Source organism: Cupressus sempervirens, chromosome 3 (genome assembly GCF_028749045.1).
Source record: "Cupressus sempervirens isolate cs-2001-9-10 chromosome 3, ASM2874904v1, whole genome shotgun sequence".
Taxonomy (NCBI): Eukaryota; Viridiplantae; Streptophyta; class Pinopsida; order Cupressales; family Cupressaceae; genus Cupressus; species Cupressus sempervirens.
Window position 1 is genome coordinate 1098714288 of NC_143120.1, and position 15560 is coordinate 1098729847.

The window sequence follows — 15560 nt, forward strand, 5'->3', positions numbered from 1 at the left end:
TGACTCTTCTTGGGTGCATTTGTTTTTGAGTAGTTCAAACTTAGGAAGTTTTGGTCGAGAACTTAGTCCACGAAAAAATGTCTCCCAAGATAGTGGTAGTCCTTTTAGGGCTATAATGCTAAGTTCTTTGTCATCTACTTCATTTCCAATGGTCGCAAGTTGGTCTTTCTTTGTTGAGATTCTTAGGAAATAGGACGTAATAGTTTCTCCATTATTCATCTTGACGTATAGTAGATCTTGCTTTAGTGTTAGCAATCTACTTGTGTTTAAATTTTGAAAGTATTCTTTATAATGGAAAACATCTCAAAAATAGTTTTAAGACTCGATAGAGAAGGGAGTATATGATCCTTCACTGAGTCTATAATAATTTTCATGGCCTTGTTGTGCCTTTTCAATGTCGTTTTATCTTGATCATTTTCAGGTATTGATTTGTTTGATTCTATGTACTCTTCTAACTCCATTTGTCATGTTCCCATATTTATAAGGTTTAATAATAAATTAGAAATATAATAGAAAATTAATAGCATATAATATATATTGATTAATATAATCATATGATTATAATGTGATTAATATGATGAATACCATAATATGGAAAAAGACTAAATTATAATATATTATATATATGTTATAATTTAGTATTATCCATAAATAAAATAATAGTTAACTGAAATATATAGAATGAGTAATTATATTCTATAACTCAAGTAAATAGTTGATAAACAACTATTATAGGTAAGATGCAATAAATACTAAATAAATAATCAGATATATTGAATCATATATTCTAAGATATAAATATTATTATAATTTCAATACATAAATTATGATAATATGAAAAATAAATAATAATAAATACATATTTAAATAAACTAAAGTCACTACCCATGAGGAGTCGTGACTCTTCCCAATCACACATATATGAGGGAGGAAAAAAGAAGAATAGGACAGGGAAGTCGGGCATCCATTTTGGAGAACAACGATTGGAAGGAACAAGCATCTAAGAGATGACTAGGTTAGTAGACCAAGTTATACACCGTTTCGGGATCAGACAAAAATATTGACAAGGAAGATGGGGGAAGAAACAGAGAGATAAGCATGGAAGTTAGTAATAAAAGTTTGAAGAAAATTTCCTAGTTGGACAGAATGGATGGACAACAACGCACAAGAGAACTATTGGAATCTCGGGAGCAATTAATGGGATTAGATGGGTATTACAAATCAATGTTATCCATGTTTTGGAACATGACTCCAATGATAACCAGTGGTTATTATATTCAAAGGAGGAAAAAATGGTTCCGACAAATCATTAAGAAGATACACGACAATTTGGAATAAAATTCAGAGATCATAGTAAACAGAGTCATTAACAAATTCATATTTTCTATTCACTAATTGCAAGAACCAAGGAAAGCATACGCAACAGGGAATCCAAATCACCATAGCGAACATAGCTAAAGGGAGCTTTGGAGAAAGTTATCGAAACTTACATATCACATCCAATATACTTGACGGCAAAGTCAAAGAGGTTGAACATGGGATCTTTTCCTCAAAGCATACAAGACGTTAGAGAGTAGTCTAGATATCGTGAGCCATAACAAAGACCCTTCAAAGGTATCAGAGAGGATAGCGGCAGTTAAGAACAGATATACATGCTAATAGGAACAGATTGGATTCACAAGCCACACACTCAACTAGTTACTGTTCATAGGAGGCTCGTAGAACACAGATCACGACATCAAAGATATTGGAGAGGGTGGGAGGGCACAGATGTTAGGCCACAATGATATAGGCAACATATAAAAGTGCACGGTCAACAATTGAGGCAAACTTCAGTGGAAAATCATCGAAATAAGTTAGAAACCCAATTTTGCAGCATGATGCCAGTGTGGTGAAATTGGCAATAATATAATGATAGAGATAATGTTCATAATGAAGTGGCAGTAAGATATCAATACAATACATTGAAGAACGATAGTCGATTATCCAATCAATGTTAGGAGAGGAAGATCAACTGCAGAGTATAACTACCTATCATCCAAGGAGATGTATTGGATAGGAAGATATGACTTAGTGGCATCGACTCAATGTCCAATTTGACTTGTGAGTTAGAAGAAATAATCAATAACGATAAAGGAAGTAAAACTAATTATTAAAGACACTATACTATATAGGACGATAATTATTGAATGAGTAGTTATTGAACAAATAGGGAGAGCTCTGAGATGATTATCTATCGATTAGAACTCATACATTTAAGCTTTACAACTCGACTCCAACTATCGTGAGGAACTACGTAATCTTGTGAAATAAAGAGAATACAGTTAAATGTATGGTGAAGGATATTGAACATGATATGGATCGATTCTAATACTATAAAGAGATCAGTAAACATGAAATATACTTTAACTTCCAAAGTGGAAAGCAATGATGAAGTGTACATCAGTAATAGAATCGATGAACAAGGTCATTGTTATATGAGGAGAAGTTATTGGGACTGACTTAAATATTCAATACGAACGAGCTTCGATTTAAGGTGGACATGGGCCAAGTTTAAGGGAAAATATAAGATTTTAGATGCAAGTAAAACTCTTTTAGGAAGAATAAGAGGAAATAAGTGAGGACTGATAAGGGGTCATTACACCATTTCTCTTAGTACTATCATGACTTCAATTTCCCATGATGAAAAATTTGATGCTCCCTCAAGTCTATCCTCTAATCTTACATGATTAACCATTTTGATTTGAGGATAAAATTCTAACATTGATAATTCTAAGAATTTTAATTTTGATTCTGAAGAATAGAATTCCCTATCAGGGTGGCTCTGATACCATGTTAAATTAGGATCTGTGATAGGAACAAGTGATATAATAGTTGATTGAATATGCTAGACTCAGATTTACTTACCAATCTGATTCTGTTACTATACTTGCTCTGATTGTGCAGATCTTTGGGATTGTGTATTCACCGAGGGTGGATGGGGTTGTTGTAATCAATGTCTTGCTTGCAAATACAATCGCTGTGATTAAATAATGATGGCAATCTTTATTGTTGGAGTAATTGTCGAGTCAGAGAATGCCTTGTGATTGGTTCCAGACTGTCAATAACTCCTAGGATATATAAGTGTGGTAATATTTCTCCGTAGAGACATGACTCTATGTGGCCAACAACCATGTAGGGTTATGTCCCTAGGTGGACATTATACTAAGCCAAGACTAATCTTAAATTGGTAGTTAACAATCTCACCCGATAACCATTCAGTGCATTGTATCATTTGTTTCTACTTATAATAAGAGCCTGATATGACAAGTAAAATTATTTATAAATAATCAAACATGTATATATATATATATGTGTGTGTGTGTGTGTGTGTGTGTATGTATATGTTTATGTATATATATGTTATTCTTATTAGAAATATAATCAATGTTCATTCAAATGCTCAGTATTACTTCGACTGATGCTATACATCAACAGACACATGAGTACTAAAGTCCCAAGTTTGATGGGAAGTACTGTTGAAGGATTCTTGGAGGGGAAAACCCAGTTCTTGTTAGACTGGCTTTGAATGCCTTAAAACCTTGATTTTTAGCATGTTAGTAGGCCATACTGTACAGATAGTTTGGAAGCCAAAAACCTTGAGAATCCTTTAGGTCTCTGAAAAGGGTGTCAAGATCAAGATTTAGTTTTTTTCTTGTTAAGGTCTTTTTCAAGTTATCGGGGCTTGTCACCAAAAGTAGGCCTAAACACTTATAACCCTAGTTGAGAAGCAATTGTTGTGTTTCTTGGAACTCGATTAGGGTTCCAATGTTAAAAGTGATTGCAGGTTTTGTAATGGCTCCTAATGACCTCCTAGAAGTCCACATCTCTTGGTGAGGTGACTATTGGTCATGTTGGGGGCAGATTGTGGAATTGGTGAATAGGAAGCTAGAAGGGCTAATGCAAGCCTAGGAAGTGGTATTTTGAGCTATTGTTCTATTTGATTGGTGTTCACTAGTTCAAGGAAGTAGGATCTCATATATATGATCCTAAGGAGAGTAAGGTCAGTGAGAAACCTTATTAGGTTAGAAGAATGCCTCAGGAGACCCTAGAGAAAGATAGGGTGAGAACAAGACTAGTATTACATCACGGAGAGGGGGTTGGCTGGGGATCTCATAGAGAGTGGAGGTGTGTGTAACAAGGGAGCTGTGATTTGAGTGATGGGGATGGCAGTGAGGGAACACGATGTGCTAGACGATCTCCAAAGATTGCAACAAATAGGGATAGAGGGATCCACACCACATTGTGAAGAACACTCGCTTCTTATGACAAAGAAAGTGGCGGTAGCTGAGCCACAACTCGACAAATGAGGGGGGATTGGGTGGAGAAGGTTGAGCGAATCGAGTAGTGAAAGCACTTGCAATCCTTGTCAAACCACCAATTAATAGGGCAAGACCTTTTGTTTGGGGCTAACGGAAAGGGGGGAGGTTCGGTGAGGGATAGAATGGAGAGAGGACTCCCATTGTGCTGCAACAAGTGAATCAGGCATTGAGGGAGCATTCCTAGTAATAGTAAAGGAATCTTGGGGGAGGAGCTATCACAGGTGGTGGACATAGCGGTCAGTCCCAGTGAAGCAAAAGGGGTTACGGGTAGGGTAGTCACCACCGAGAGTGGGAGGCAAAGAGGTAAGAATATTGCTCTTGATATTCTTCATGTTGCATACATAATGACGAGGTTTTGCCATGTTGTTGGAAAATGTTTGAAGTTAGTGAGATTAAGTTCTTGTGATTTTGATCGCAAAATAGTGGAACATACTTCACATTTTTCCACATAATGGTTTTTTTTGGTGCAGTTTTGGAACAGAGGTTCCAATGTCCTTGACTTCATTTATTTCAGTTGACCCAAGAGTTTAAGATTAATACTTGTATGTGGATTGACTGGGCCACTTTTGAGCTTAATACATTCGATCTTGGTACATATTCTCAATTGGAAATGTACAATCTATTGCTGCAAGAATTTCTGGCAAGAATGAAGAAAACATCAAAACCATAATAGAATGAAGAATGCTCAATCTCCATCCTCTCAACAAGAGGAAAAACATCTCCAACGGAAATCTTCTCAAACAATACCATTATATTGTTTTTTGAATTTATTTAATGAATTCAAGATATATATTTTAATTTTTTTAATCACTTTTGTCAAATTTAGGATCGCTGCAAATGTAATAGCACTGCCTGTATTTTATGTGTTTTGCAAACGCAGTGATCTCAATGAATTTATATTGTGGATGAGACAAGGAGAGACATGTCCCTTCATGGGATATGTCTATTCATGGGACATGTCTATTTATTAATGCATATTATTTATGATAAGTAATTATTAGACAATTGTTAATTATATCTGATTATATGTATATATGTATATGTATAAATTAAATGTCTAATGATTACTAGTGTAACGTGCTATTTTCCTAAAGCCATTGAAGAGCTATAATTTCAAGTATATCTACATTCGTAACAAGATGACAAAGTGACAGTTATAACTGTTACTTCATATTAAAGACAAATTTAACGAACTTATTCAGATGTTGCAGCTCATCATTAAAGAAATTAGTAACAGAATAATCTTTTTTGTATGAAATGTAGTTATAACTTCCATACCTATTTACTTCCATTTCTATTACAATTTTTCAAAGATAATATAATGAAATATCAATTTAAATAACATGATGAAGAATTATCACAATGATAAATGAAATGTACAAAAGAATCAAGTACAGTACATGGAGGAGATGACAGCAATTTTGTTGAGCAAGTTTCGACATCTAGTGGAGAGGAGAAGCATTGCCATGGGCTTAAATCCCAACCACAAACATTTATTCTTCCCCACACAATCTCTTTCGAGAAAGACCCTCCCTGCCCTAAAGTTAGGCTTGGGGCACCACCATCTTGCCACCCGAGCATCTTGGTGTTAGAGTGTCAGCTATACAACAAACAATGCTATGGATACCCTCCATCAACCTCCCCTCTGTCAACTAGCATTCTGACCTCTAGCGATCATCGTGACAAGAATGCCACTAACTTACCTTTGCCAAGGATCTCAGTGGGCTACTAGTTATGCCCGATAGCCCACTGCTCAACTTGACAATAAGAGTTATATATTGGACAACCATGAAATGACTCAGTTTACTTTATGCAGTTTTTATAATTTGAATACTTTCATTTCTGATCTCATTTGTTCTTGTAGGGATGTTCACTCCTCTCACTGTTTTGGCTTGACCATTTTGGTCTTTATGGGTGCTTTCTAGGAGATCCTGAGATTATATTCAATTCTGGTATCAATTTGCGTATTCTATATTCAATGTCATTTGCACAAAATTCTTTTCATGGCACTACTTGCTTATCTTATCTCAGAAGCATATTGCCCACATGTTTGTATAAGTCAACATGAATAATAATATGCATGATAAGTAATTCAATGCTTGCATAAAATATATCATACACAGAATCTGAAATTGGGTTACAAATATGGATTACTTGCAGTGATCATGATGACAACTTAAGATTTTCACAACAATATTATCAACATATAATCCTTATGTTGCAACGTTACAAAGAATAATGAATGCATCGCCTGTTATAAGAGATGCGGTGCCTTGTGTGGATTGAGATTACTGTTCTCTTCTGGTAGGCAGAAATGATAACACTGTGAAAATGATGGAAAAGAAATTTTGGCAAACCTGAGACTATACACTAAGCTCTTGAGAAAATACAGAGCTTGCTCCAAAGAAAATTTGTTGTTACAGCCATCCTTGGCTTATGGCTATGAGATATAATGAAATCATAGAGCATGAAGGATTGCCTGGTAAAAAGGTGTTCACATAGTCTTGGCTAGAACACAAATAAAACAATCTGGCAAACACATGCTTGGTTATAAGAAAAGGCCGAGGTGGTGGACGTAAGGCCAAATATCAGTTCCAAAAAGAAATACATTTCTAATTGATTCAAAGAGTACTCCATCAATTGAAATGTTGGAAAATAATAAAAGCCCGATAAAAGATGGGCGATTGATCAAAATAATGAGCAAATATTTAAGATAATTATAAAGCTTCTCCCTCCAAAAGATTTAAAAATATGTTGGCAACATGGTATCTTTGCCACCTCTATTTGTACGGATATATATACATACATGTGCATAAATTTAATCATATATGTCTTTTGTATCATTTTATTGATTTACACACACACACACACATATACATGTATTTGCAAGTATAGACGTAATGATAACATGGTGTCAATATATGGAATATATCAAGGGTCTCCACAACGATCTCAGATAGAAAAGGTAACAATTTATTTTATTATTTATATGCTTAATGGTTTTCTTGATAAGTGTTATGAACTCACTGGTTAGCTCATGGTCGTCCAAGGTATACTCTTGCTTGCCTATTTATTAAATCCTTAGCCAAGATGGTTAGAATCCATACCCGATGGCTTGCCAGTGGACTTTTGATGCCTCAATCCGTAGCTTCCATTTAGCAATACTTCACCCCTTTGTTGTGTTCTGTAACCAAGAAGAATCTCCACGATAATAACATATTCCTGAATTTAATTAAATCAAGATAACTATAAGAAAAAGTTATTTTTATAATCATTATAACGTCTAACCACCATTTTAAATAAGCAACTGACTTTTCCAACTTCTTTAAAATAATAAATATTCATTTTTTGTGAAAATTGTAATTAACAAATGACATGTCATCTTTACTTGAATTAAAATGAACAACCATATTTCCACTTCACATGATCATAATATTCAACTAATTTACTAGCCAACTGACATTCACATGAATTACTTAACAGCTATATGATTATTTAAAATGGCAAAATTTTGGGATGCAAAATATCCTCCCCCTTTTGTTTCATCATCCCCAATAAACTTTACAATATAAAAAAACAAACAATCTAAATAAGTAAAACAATTTTTAGTTGTAGGTTGCATTCCAACAGAGTTTATTTGTAGTTCAAGTCCTTGAGAAGAGATGAGGAGATTTCTAGAAGATCTCATCATAGTCTTCCAAAGTAGCATGTCCTTGGTATATTGGTCCCTCAGTAGCTTGCACTGAGTTATGTCTTGATTCCCTCGAGCATTCTTTGCGATTCTATTTCCACTACCCCTAGGTTTTGTACCTACAGGAAGTTCCAATCAATTATTTGCTCATGGTGGGTGATACTTCTTAAGATATTATAGGTGGAATACATCATGCATGCTGGGAAGGGCTAGCGATGGTGCAATCCTATAGGCTTCTAGGTTTATGACTTGTAACACCTCAAATGGTGCCAAATATTTCAGGGCTAGTTTGGCATACCTCCCAAACTTGATAGTGTTTTTCTGAGGTTTTACGTTTGGGAGAACCTTTTCTCCTACTGAGAATTCTCAAGGTATCCTTTTTGCATTTGTGTAACTTTTTTGTCGGTCATTTGTCTCCTTCAGCCTCAAACATATCTGAACTATCTGTTCTTCCATCTCTAGAAGCATCTTAGGTTCGACAATGATTTTGTCTTCAATTTGGTTCCAACTTACATGGGCTCTACACTTATGCCCATATAGGCCTCAAAAGGTGTGATCTTGATAGCAGATTGATAAGAGTTGTTATAGGAATTATCTACTAAGGGAAGATATGTATCACGTGGATATTGTTGACCAATGCATTATAGATAGAGGAAATCTTCTAATACCTGATTAACCCTTTTTGTTTGGCCATCGGTCTCAGGGTGATAGGCAAAGTGATATTTAGCTTGGTTCCCAACACCAAGAGCAAGGTTTGCCAAAACTTGGATGTTATTCTAGCATCTTTGTCAGATATAATTTCTCTGACAAACTTATGTGCAATCTCTGGTGCTGCATCTATTAAATTACTTGCAATAAAATAAGACACCTTGGTTAATCTATGCACAACCACTATAGGGTATTATTTCTGTTCTTGGTCATGATTAATCCTTGAATAAAATCCGTGGTAATTATCAGCCACTTCCATTTTGGAACCTCATTTGGAAGCAATACCCTAGCTAGATAATGGTGGTCTACCTTGACTCCTTGACATTCGAGGCATCCTGCCACATATTCTTCTATTTCTCTATTCATCCCTTTCCAAGAGTACAAAGGTTTCACATTTGCCAATATCTTGGTCACCCCAAGGTGTTCGGAATACGGAGCAGTATGAATATCTCCTAAAATCATCCTTTGAAATTCTGAATTCTTGGGTATATACATCCTACCCTTGTACCTCAAGAGTCCATCCTCTTCTAATTGGTAACCTCCATATTTGGGGTCTTGGGGATCCCTTTGAAGTGCTTGATTAACCTCGTTATAGATGTCGTCACCATGTAGACATTGTAGTACCTGCTCCCTGAGTCTATTATTTATTGCCACTATCGTTGATATATGTCTTCGTCAGCTCAAAACATTTCCTACCTTGTTTTCTTTACCTTTAATATAATTGATCTCAAAGTCATAATCTGCTAGAAACTCTAACCTGGTTCTTGTTGACAATTGGCTAATGAGGATATGTAGTTGTTGTCATTTATGGCAACACATGATGTACATGCTTACATGAAACCTCGAAAATAAAGATACTTAGCTTTTGGTACTAAAAAAATTGTATAAGTATGAATTTGGTATACAGTGTATGAAACTTTTTGTTGATGTCATATTATGACTAGCGAAGATAGATGAAGATAGTATACATGTTGATGATGATGTGTATAACCTTGGAAGTCAGTATCGACTGTACGAAAAAGAGATATTTGTGTTTTAACAATGTAATAGGATAGTGGAATTAAAGGAAAGGAATTATTTTGTTAACAAAATAATTACTTGTTCAATTAGGGCTGACGTCCTAGATGTTTACTTTAAGTTGGAAAAGTGTATTATGGTCTTAGCCGACCTAGCAGCAATTTATGTAAAGGCATGGTATTTATGCAAAGGACATCTCGCGAATTAAAAGTGTGGTGTGTTGTAAGTTGTGCAAATATTGTGATATACGAACTTCTAGTGAAAGCGATATATGCAAAGTTGATTTTGTGATCTGAGATCGAGCTAAGCAAGAAGTTACGACAAGTGAGCTCTTCTTGTAATTGGAAATGCATGTTTGGGCAATGGGCTCATCTTGCATCTACTACAACTCCTAACAAGATTGGCACAACTCCTAATAGGGTTGGAATCTCCTAACAGGGATTCAAAGTCTCCTAACAAAGACTCTATATTGAATATTCTCATTGACTCCTAACAGGGTCCATCCTCTAACAAGGAACTTATATATCAATATATTATCTAGTGGGTATCATCGTCACCGAGGTTTTCCCTTTGTCGGGGTTTCCTTAGTTAACAAAATATGGTGTTATATCTTTGTGAATGGTTACTGTTACTGTCGAATACATTATTACTTTGTTATGTATGGTTTAAAGTAACAAATGATATCCAATTGGTGACTAGAGTTTGTAGATTACTGATTCACCCCTCCCCCCTCCCCCTCTTAGTAATTCCTATTTCTAACAATTGGTATCAGAGCTGAGTTACTCAGAAGAGGCTTAACAACTTTAGTAAGATCCCTATGGATATGGAACAATTGATGAAGAATCTTGAAGAAGCACTTGAACAAATTAATCTCCTTACTGAAGAAAGAGATAAGCTGAAGGACAGATATGAAGACTCTAAAGTATACATTGGACGATTGAAGGAAAAGATTGAACATCTCAAATCTAAGCTTGAATCTACTGAATGTAAAACCAGTAATGATGATTATTCAAAATCGAAGACAAAGAACAAGATCTTGAAGCATGAATTGAAGATTATGAATTTGAAGTTAACTTTGAGGAGTGATCCTAGCAAAATTGAGATTGATTTGAAGACTGAAAATGCAGATCTTAGAGCAAGTCTAGCAAAGAAGACATCTGAGCTTAAAACATTGAAAGAAGATCATGAAGAACTTAAGAAATACAATACTTTTGTGAAAGGTGAATTAACTCAGTGCAAGCAACAACATGAGAAGCTTTATTCTAGCAGAGAAAAGCTTGATTCTTCAATGTCAATACAGAGAGTACTTATGATAAGACCGGTCTTGGTTACTTATTTAACATGTCCGCAAAGAAACTTGAGATTAGATCAGATCCAAAAGAAAAAAATCTGATGATAAGATTGAATCTAGTCAATCTTCTGATAAATTTAAAGAAGTTGGACAAGACAAGGAAGTTGAGATTTTGGATGAACCAAAGCAAGTGGTATGTCAAAAAGGAAACTAGGTATGAATTTTATAGGTAAGTGTTTTCATGTAATGAAATAGGTCATACGAAAAGAGATTGTACAAATAAATCATTTAATCATGTTAAGGACTTTCATTGTCATAGTTGTCATGGTATGGGTCATAAAGCAATTGATTGTAGGAAACCTAAATATGATAATAATAAAAGGAATAGTAGAATGTCTAGGAATACTAATTCTGCAGATAGACGAGGATCTAATGAAAGGACATTGAGAGAAGGAAGACCTTATGAAGATAGAAGACAGGTTGCGTGTTTTAAGTGTAACAACTTTAGACGCATAGTTCGGAATTGTCATACCGATGCACTTGAAAAAGGCCTAGATATGGATGCGGATGCTTCTTGATGCATGGATGTGTTAGGAAGCTGCATGTGTTTTGGCAGGAAGCCTAATTCTTTCCCATGGATGCATGCGGGATGCTTGTGAGAGCATCCGGAGAGAATCTAGGCGCATCTGGAGAGCACCCAACAATTTTGAGCTCCCAGTCACTTATGTGACTTAATAAAACATGTGTTTAATCGGTTTTTTTAATTCCATTTTTTCTTTTATTTGACTGAATTTCATTTGTGAAGCTTGAGCCTGAACTCTAGATTGATCAACATTGAACCATGTATTATGTTTTGATTTTGTAATTTGAATTGCATTGGAATCTTGAACTTGAGTAATTTACTAATTAGACATTACTGTTATTTCAATTTGAACTATCGATGGTGAAGTATCATGTGATGGAATGGTTTAATTTTGTATATTTCTTTCACTTCTTTGCATACATACATTATAGTATATACTAAACATTTTTTTTGGGATATATATATATATATATATATATATGGATGCACCCAAAAAAAAAAAATCCACGCATTCGTGCATCAGCACCAGAACCAGTATCGGTAACTTAGCTTATGTTAGAACCATTAAAATAGTAATTTACTGTCGAGAGGTCTCAACGAATGAAATGCCCAATTTCAATTAATTCAACCAAATATTACACTTTCGGTCAACACAATATAATTCTCCAGAAATATTAAATCTTAAGGCATGTCTTGTGCCTTGATATAACACAGTCTTTTTCTGTGGTGCGTAATATATATCAAAATATTCGATTCTCTTCCAATCAATATATTATACGCTGCTCTGTACCAACTTATTTTATGTTGATTTTAACTTGCTCTGATACCATGTTAAATTTAGGATTGTCGCAAACGTAATAGGATTGTCTGTATTTTATATGTTTTTCAAAGACAGCGATCTCTCTGAATATGTATTGTGGATGAGACAAGGAGACATGTCCCTTCATGACACATGTCTATTCATGAACACATTATTTATGATTATTAATTATTGGACAATTGTTAATTATGTCTGATATATATATATATATATATATATATATATATATATATATATATATATATATATATATATATATATATATATATAATGTCTAATGATTGCTAATCAGAGAGATATAACTAATAATCATAATAATGTATCTCATGGTTAAATCAATCCGACTGAAGCTACAACATTAACAACTTTAATTTAAAAAGTACAAAATATGTACACTGATGTAATATTATTTTAATTTAGTAAATTATCATACTATCAATCCTGAAGTATCATACTGCCAAATCATTTAGTTTTACAATTCTATATCTCTTTTATTTATTTGTATGTTGTTCATTTCTGGATATGGATTAGTTTGGTCTGGTATCAACATTAGCACAACTGAAGCTTTAGTAAGTTCCTTCAGGCTTTACGCAACTTTTGAGAGGTCTACTTGCTTAAAGAAAATGCTCAAAGAATCAGACAAACCTATTGCACAATAGAGATGCAACAAATGTAAAGTGAACTACATTCTATGACAATTCAGTTCATAAGAACCTCCTAATAAACAAATGACCTCATTATGTTTATATGTTTGAAATATGCTCACAGTTTAGAAAAAGTTCCTTTCTAGTAAAATTGAATTAAACTGTTGTTTAGAAAAGCATTAGTGGTTAATGTTTCTTCTACACTGACTTATTTCTAATGTTTGCATAACAGGAAAAATACATAGACATACATCCCCGACTTCCAGTTGTCGTTGCTGAAACTCTGTTGCATACAGACCCACAAATTAATTTGCCTTTGTGGCTGGTGGATATGTTGAAGGCATGAAGTTTATATCTATAATTAATTTTTTTTACTGTTAGCTTGGTACAATCCCATATTTTTTGAAACTTTGAGTATTCGAACATAGGCAATGTAGAGTCTTACCGACACTATCACCTAATGTGTCTATATTCTGCAACTGTTCTTATGACAGGGTGGAAGGAAAGCAACTGCTTGGGGAATGGCTGGACATGTGTCAGATCCTGCAGCATTGCTCCGGTTGTATATAAACTATGGAAGATTCTCTGAAGCTACCTACTTAATGCTCGAGTATATAGAAGCATGGTCTTCTCTGGTAGTATTTCATCCAGATATGTTTTGTTTTGCTTTCATATGATTAAGGCTGGGGAAAGTTAAAGAAAAATTAGGGATATAGATAACTAACAGTCTTAACAGTCTTAACCCAATTCAGTAATCTTTTATAATGATTGAAATATGGACACAAATAACTTCTATATTTATCAAGAGCAGCTTGCGGAAATTTATTATCTTGATTTCTTAATGGGTTATTTCACCTTTTAGGGGAAAAGTGTGGGCTATAGGCCATCTTTGGCCATCTCAAGTTTTTTTTTCGTTGTTTGGAGAGCCACAACAGGTTTATGTAATAAAAAGTAAAATGAATGGGGAAGAAAAGGAATAAATAAAAGCTTTTGGTTCTACATAAAACTTGGTTTCAACTAAATATTTTTGTCCTGCCATGGGGTGTATTTTCCAGAGACCAGCTGATATTGTCGAACGCAAAAAAATGTCTGCCGTCTGGTTTCCATACACCTCAGTTGAACGCTTATATTTTATTCTCTCTGAGATGATAAAGTCTGGCCAAATGATTGAACAGTGTCACAAGCTCCAGAAGTTATTGCATGCGGCTCTGTTAGGTCACTTGAAACAGGTGGGCTGATTGTATTTTCCTGTCTTGGATACTGATATTACTCTAGAGGCTACCTTATGGAGTTTTCTGTTTTCTTTTTATGCTAAGCTCAATACAATGTATTAAGTGGTAATTTGATATCATTTACCATGGCCCACTCTGCAGTTAAAGGTGGATTCTGATGATGCACAATCTTCTGCCCTTTGACATGGTGGCAAAAATTACTAGTAGTTCTGCTGGCAACCCATGTCAAATGGACAATGGCTTGCAAAGGGAAGACACAAAACATAGGAAGGCCTTAACATGTCTCATAGCATTTTATTAACACAGAGCTCCAGATTTTGTGAAACCTGCTTTTGTTGACAGAAGAATATGCTGCTTATGTTTTAAAGCAGATTGAGGGTTCTTTGTAGATTAATAGGTTACATTTGTGCACATTTCTACAAGGTTATGCCCTCCCAGTGTATATCTTAGGCATGTACAATACCTAGTTTCTGGATAGTGTTCCACTAATGCTTATGCACATGACAAAAGTACTCCACTTCATATTTTCTAATTATAGAACTATTGAAGTGTTGATTTTTTTTGAGATACTACTAGTACAAGCAGTCAGATTTTTTTGGCTACTTTTGAGATGCAAAACCTTTCTTTTCTCAAGATTCAAACACATCACCTATGTTGCATAAAACACACGGATTTACCATCAAACTATGAAAATCCCGTCCTTTTCAGATAGCTTGGAAATGAGATATGAGACTTTGTAAACATACCTCAACATAATTCTCTTATGTTAGACGATGCTCTTTCATTTTCTTAGGCATTTGAAGATATGCACAACATAATGAACAACTCATAAATGGGGCACCTATTTGTCAAAAATAAAATAAAATAACACATGAATACAATTAGACAATGAATTCGAACATCAATTCTTGCAAAATTGATGAGGCACACAGTTTGGGGGATGGAGTGTGGTAGTGAAGCGGTGAATCAATATAACAACAATCTTTATTAATTTAAAACTTTATCAACCACAATAACGTTAATTACTAATTTAACAATAATGCACATAAGAAAACAATAGCATACTGATCACGTGGAAACTCAAAAAGAATAAAATCACAACAAATCAATGCTTTATTATATTTCTTCATTTACAACTTTATAGTCACCGAGCCACTAGAGGCATCAACCCCAAGTTTATGAGCACCAACTCCTTGAAAACTAACTTCCACAA

At 34.5% G+C, this 15560-nt stretch overlaps 1 protein-coding gene across 2 annotated transcripts in view; it reads left to right on the top strand.

Moving 5' to 3' along the window:
- The window catches only part of LOC149570612 (nuclear pore complex protein NUP160-like), a 278470-nt gene extending 263505 nt beyond the window's left edge, over positions 1-14965 (top strand). For both annotated transcript variants that reach the window (XM_089823186.1, XM_089823185.1), the window contains exons 24-27: positions 13348-13455; positions 13610-13750; positions 14171-14344; positions 14489-14965. In XM_089823186.1, the coding sequence (XP_089679312.1) occupies positions 13348-13455; positions 13610-13750; positions 14171-14344; positions 14489-14530 (465 nt within the window). In that variant the 3' untranslated portion in view covers positions 14531-14965. The remainder of the gene's footprint in view (positions 1-13347; positions 13456-13609; positions 13751-14170; positions 14345-14488) is intronic.
- Positions 14966-15560: the final 595 nt, after the last annotated feature.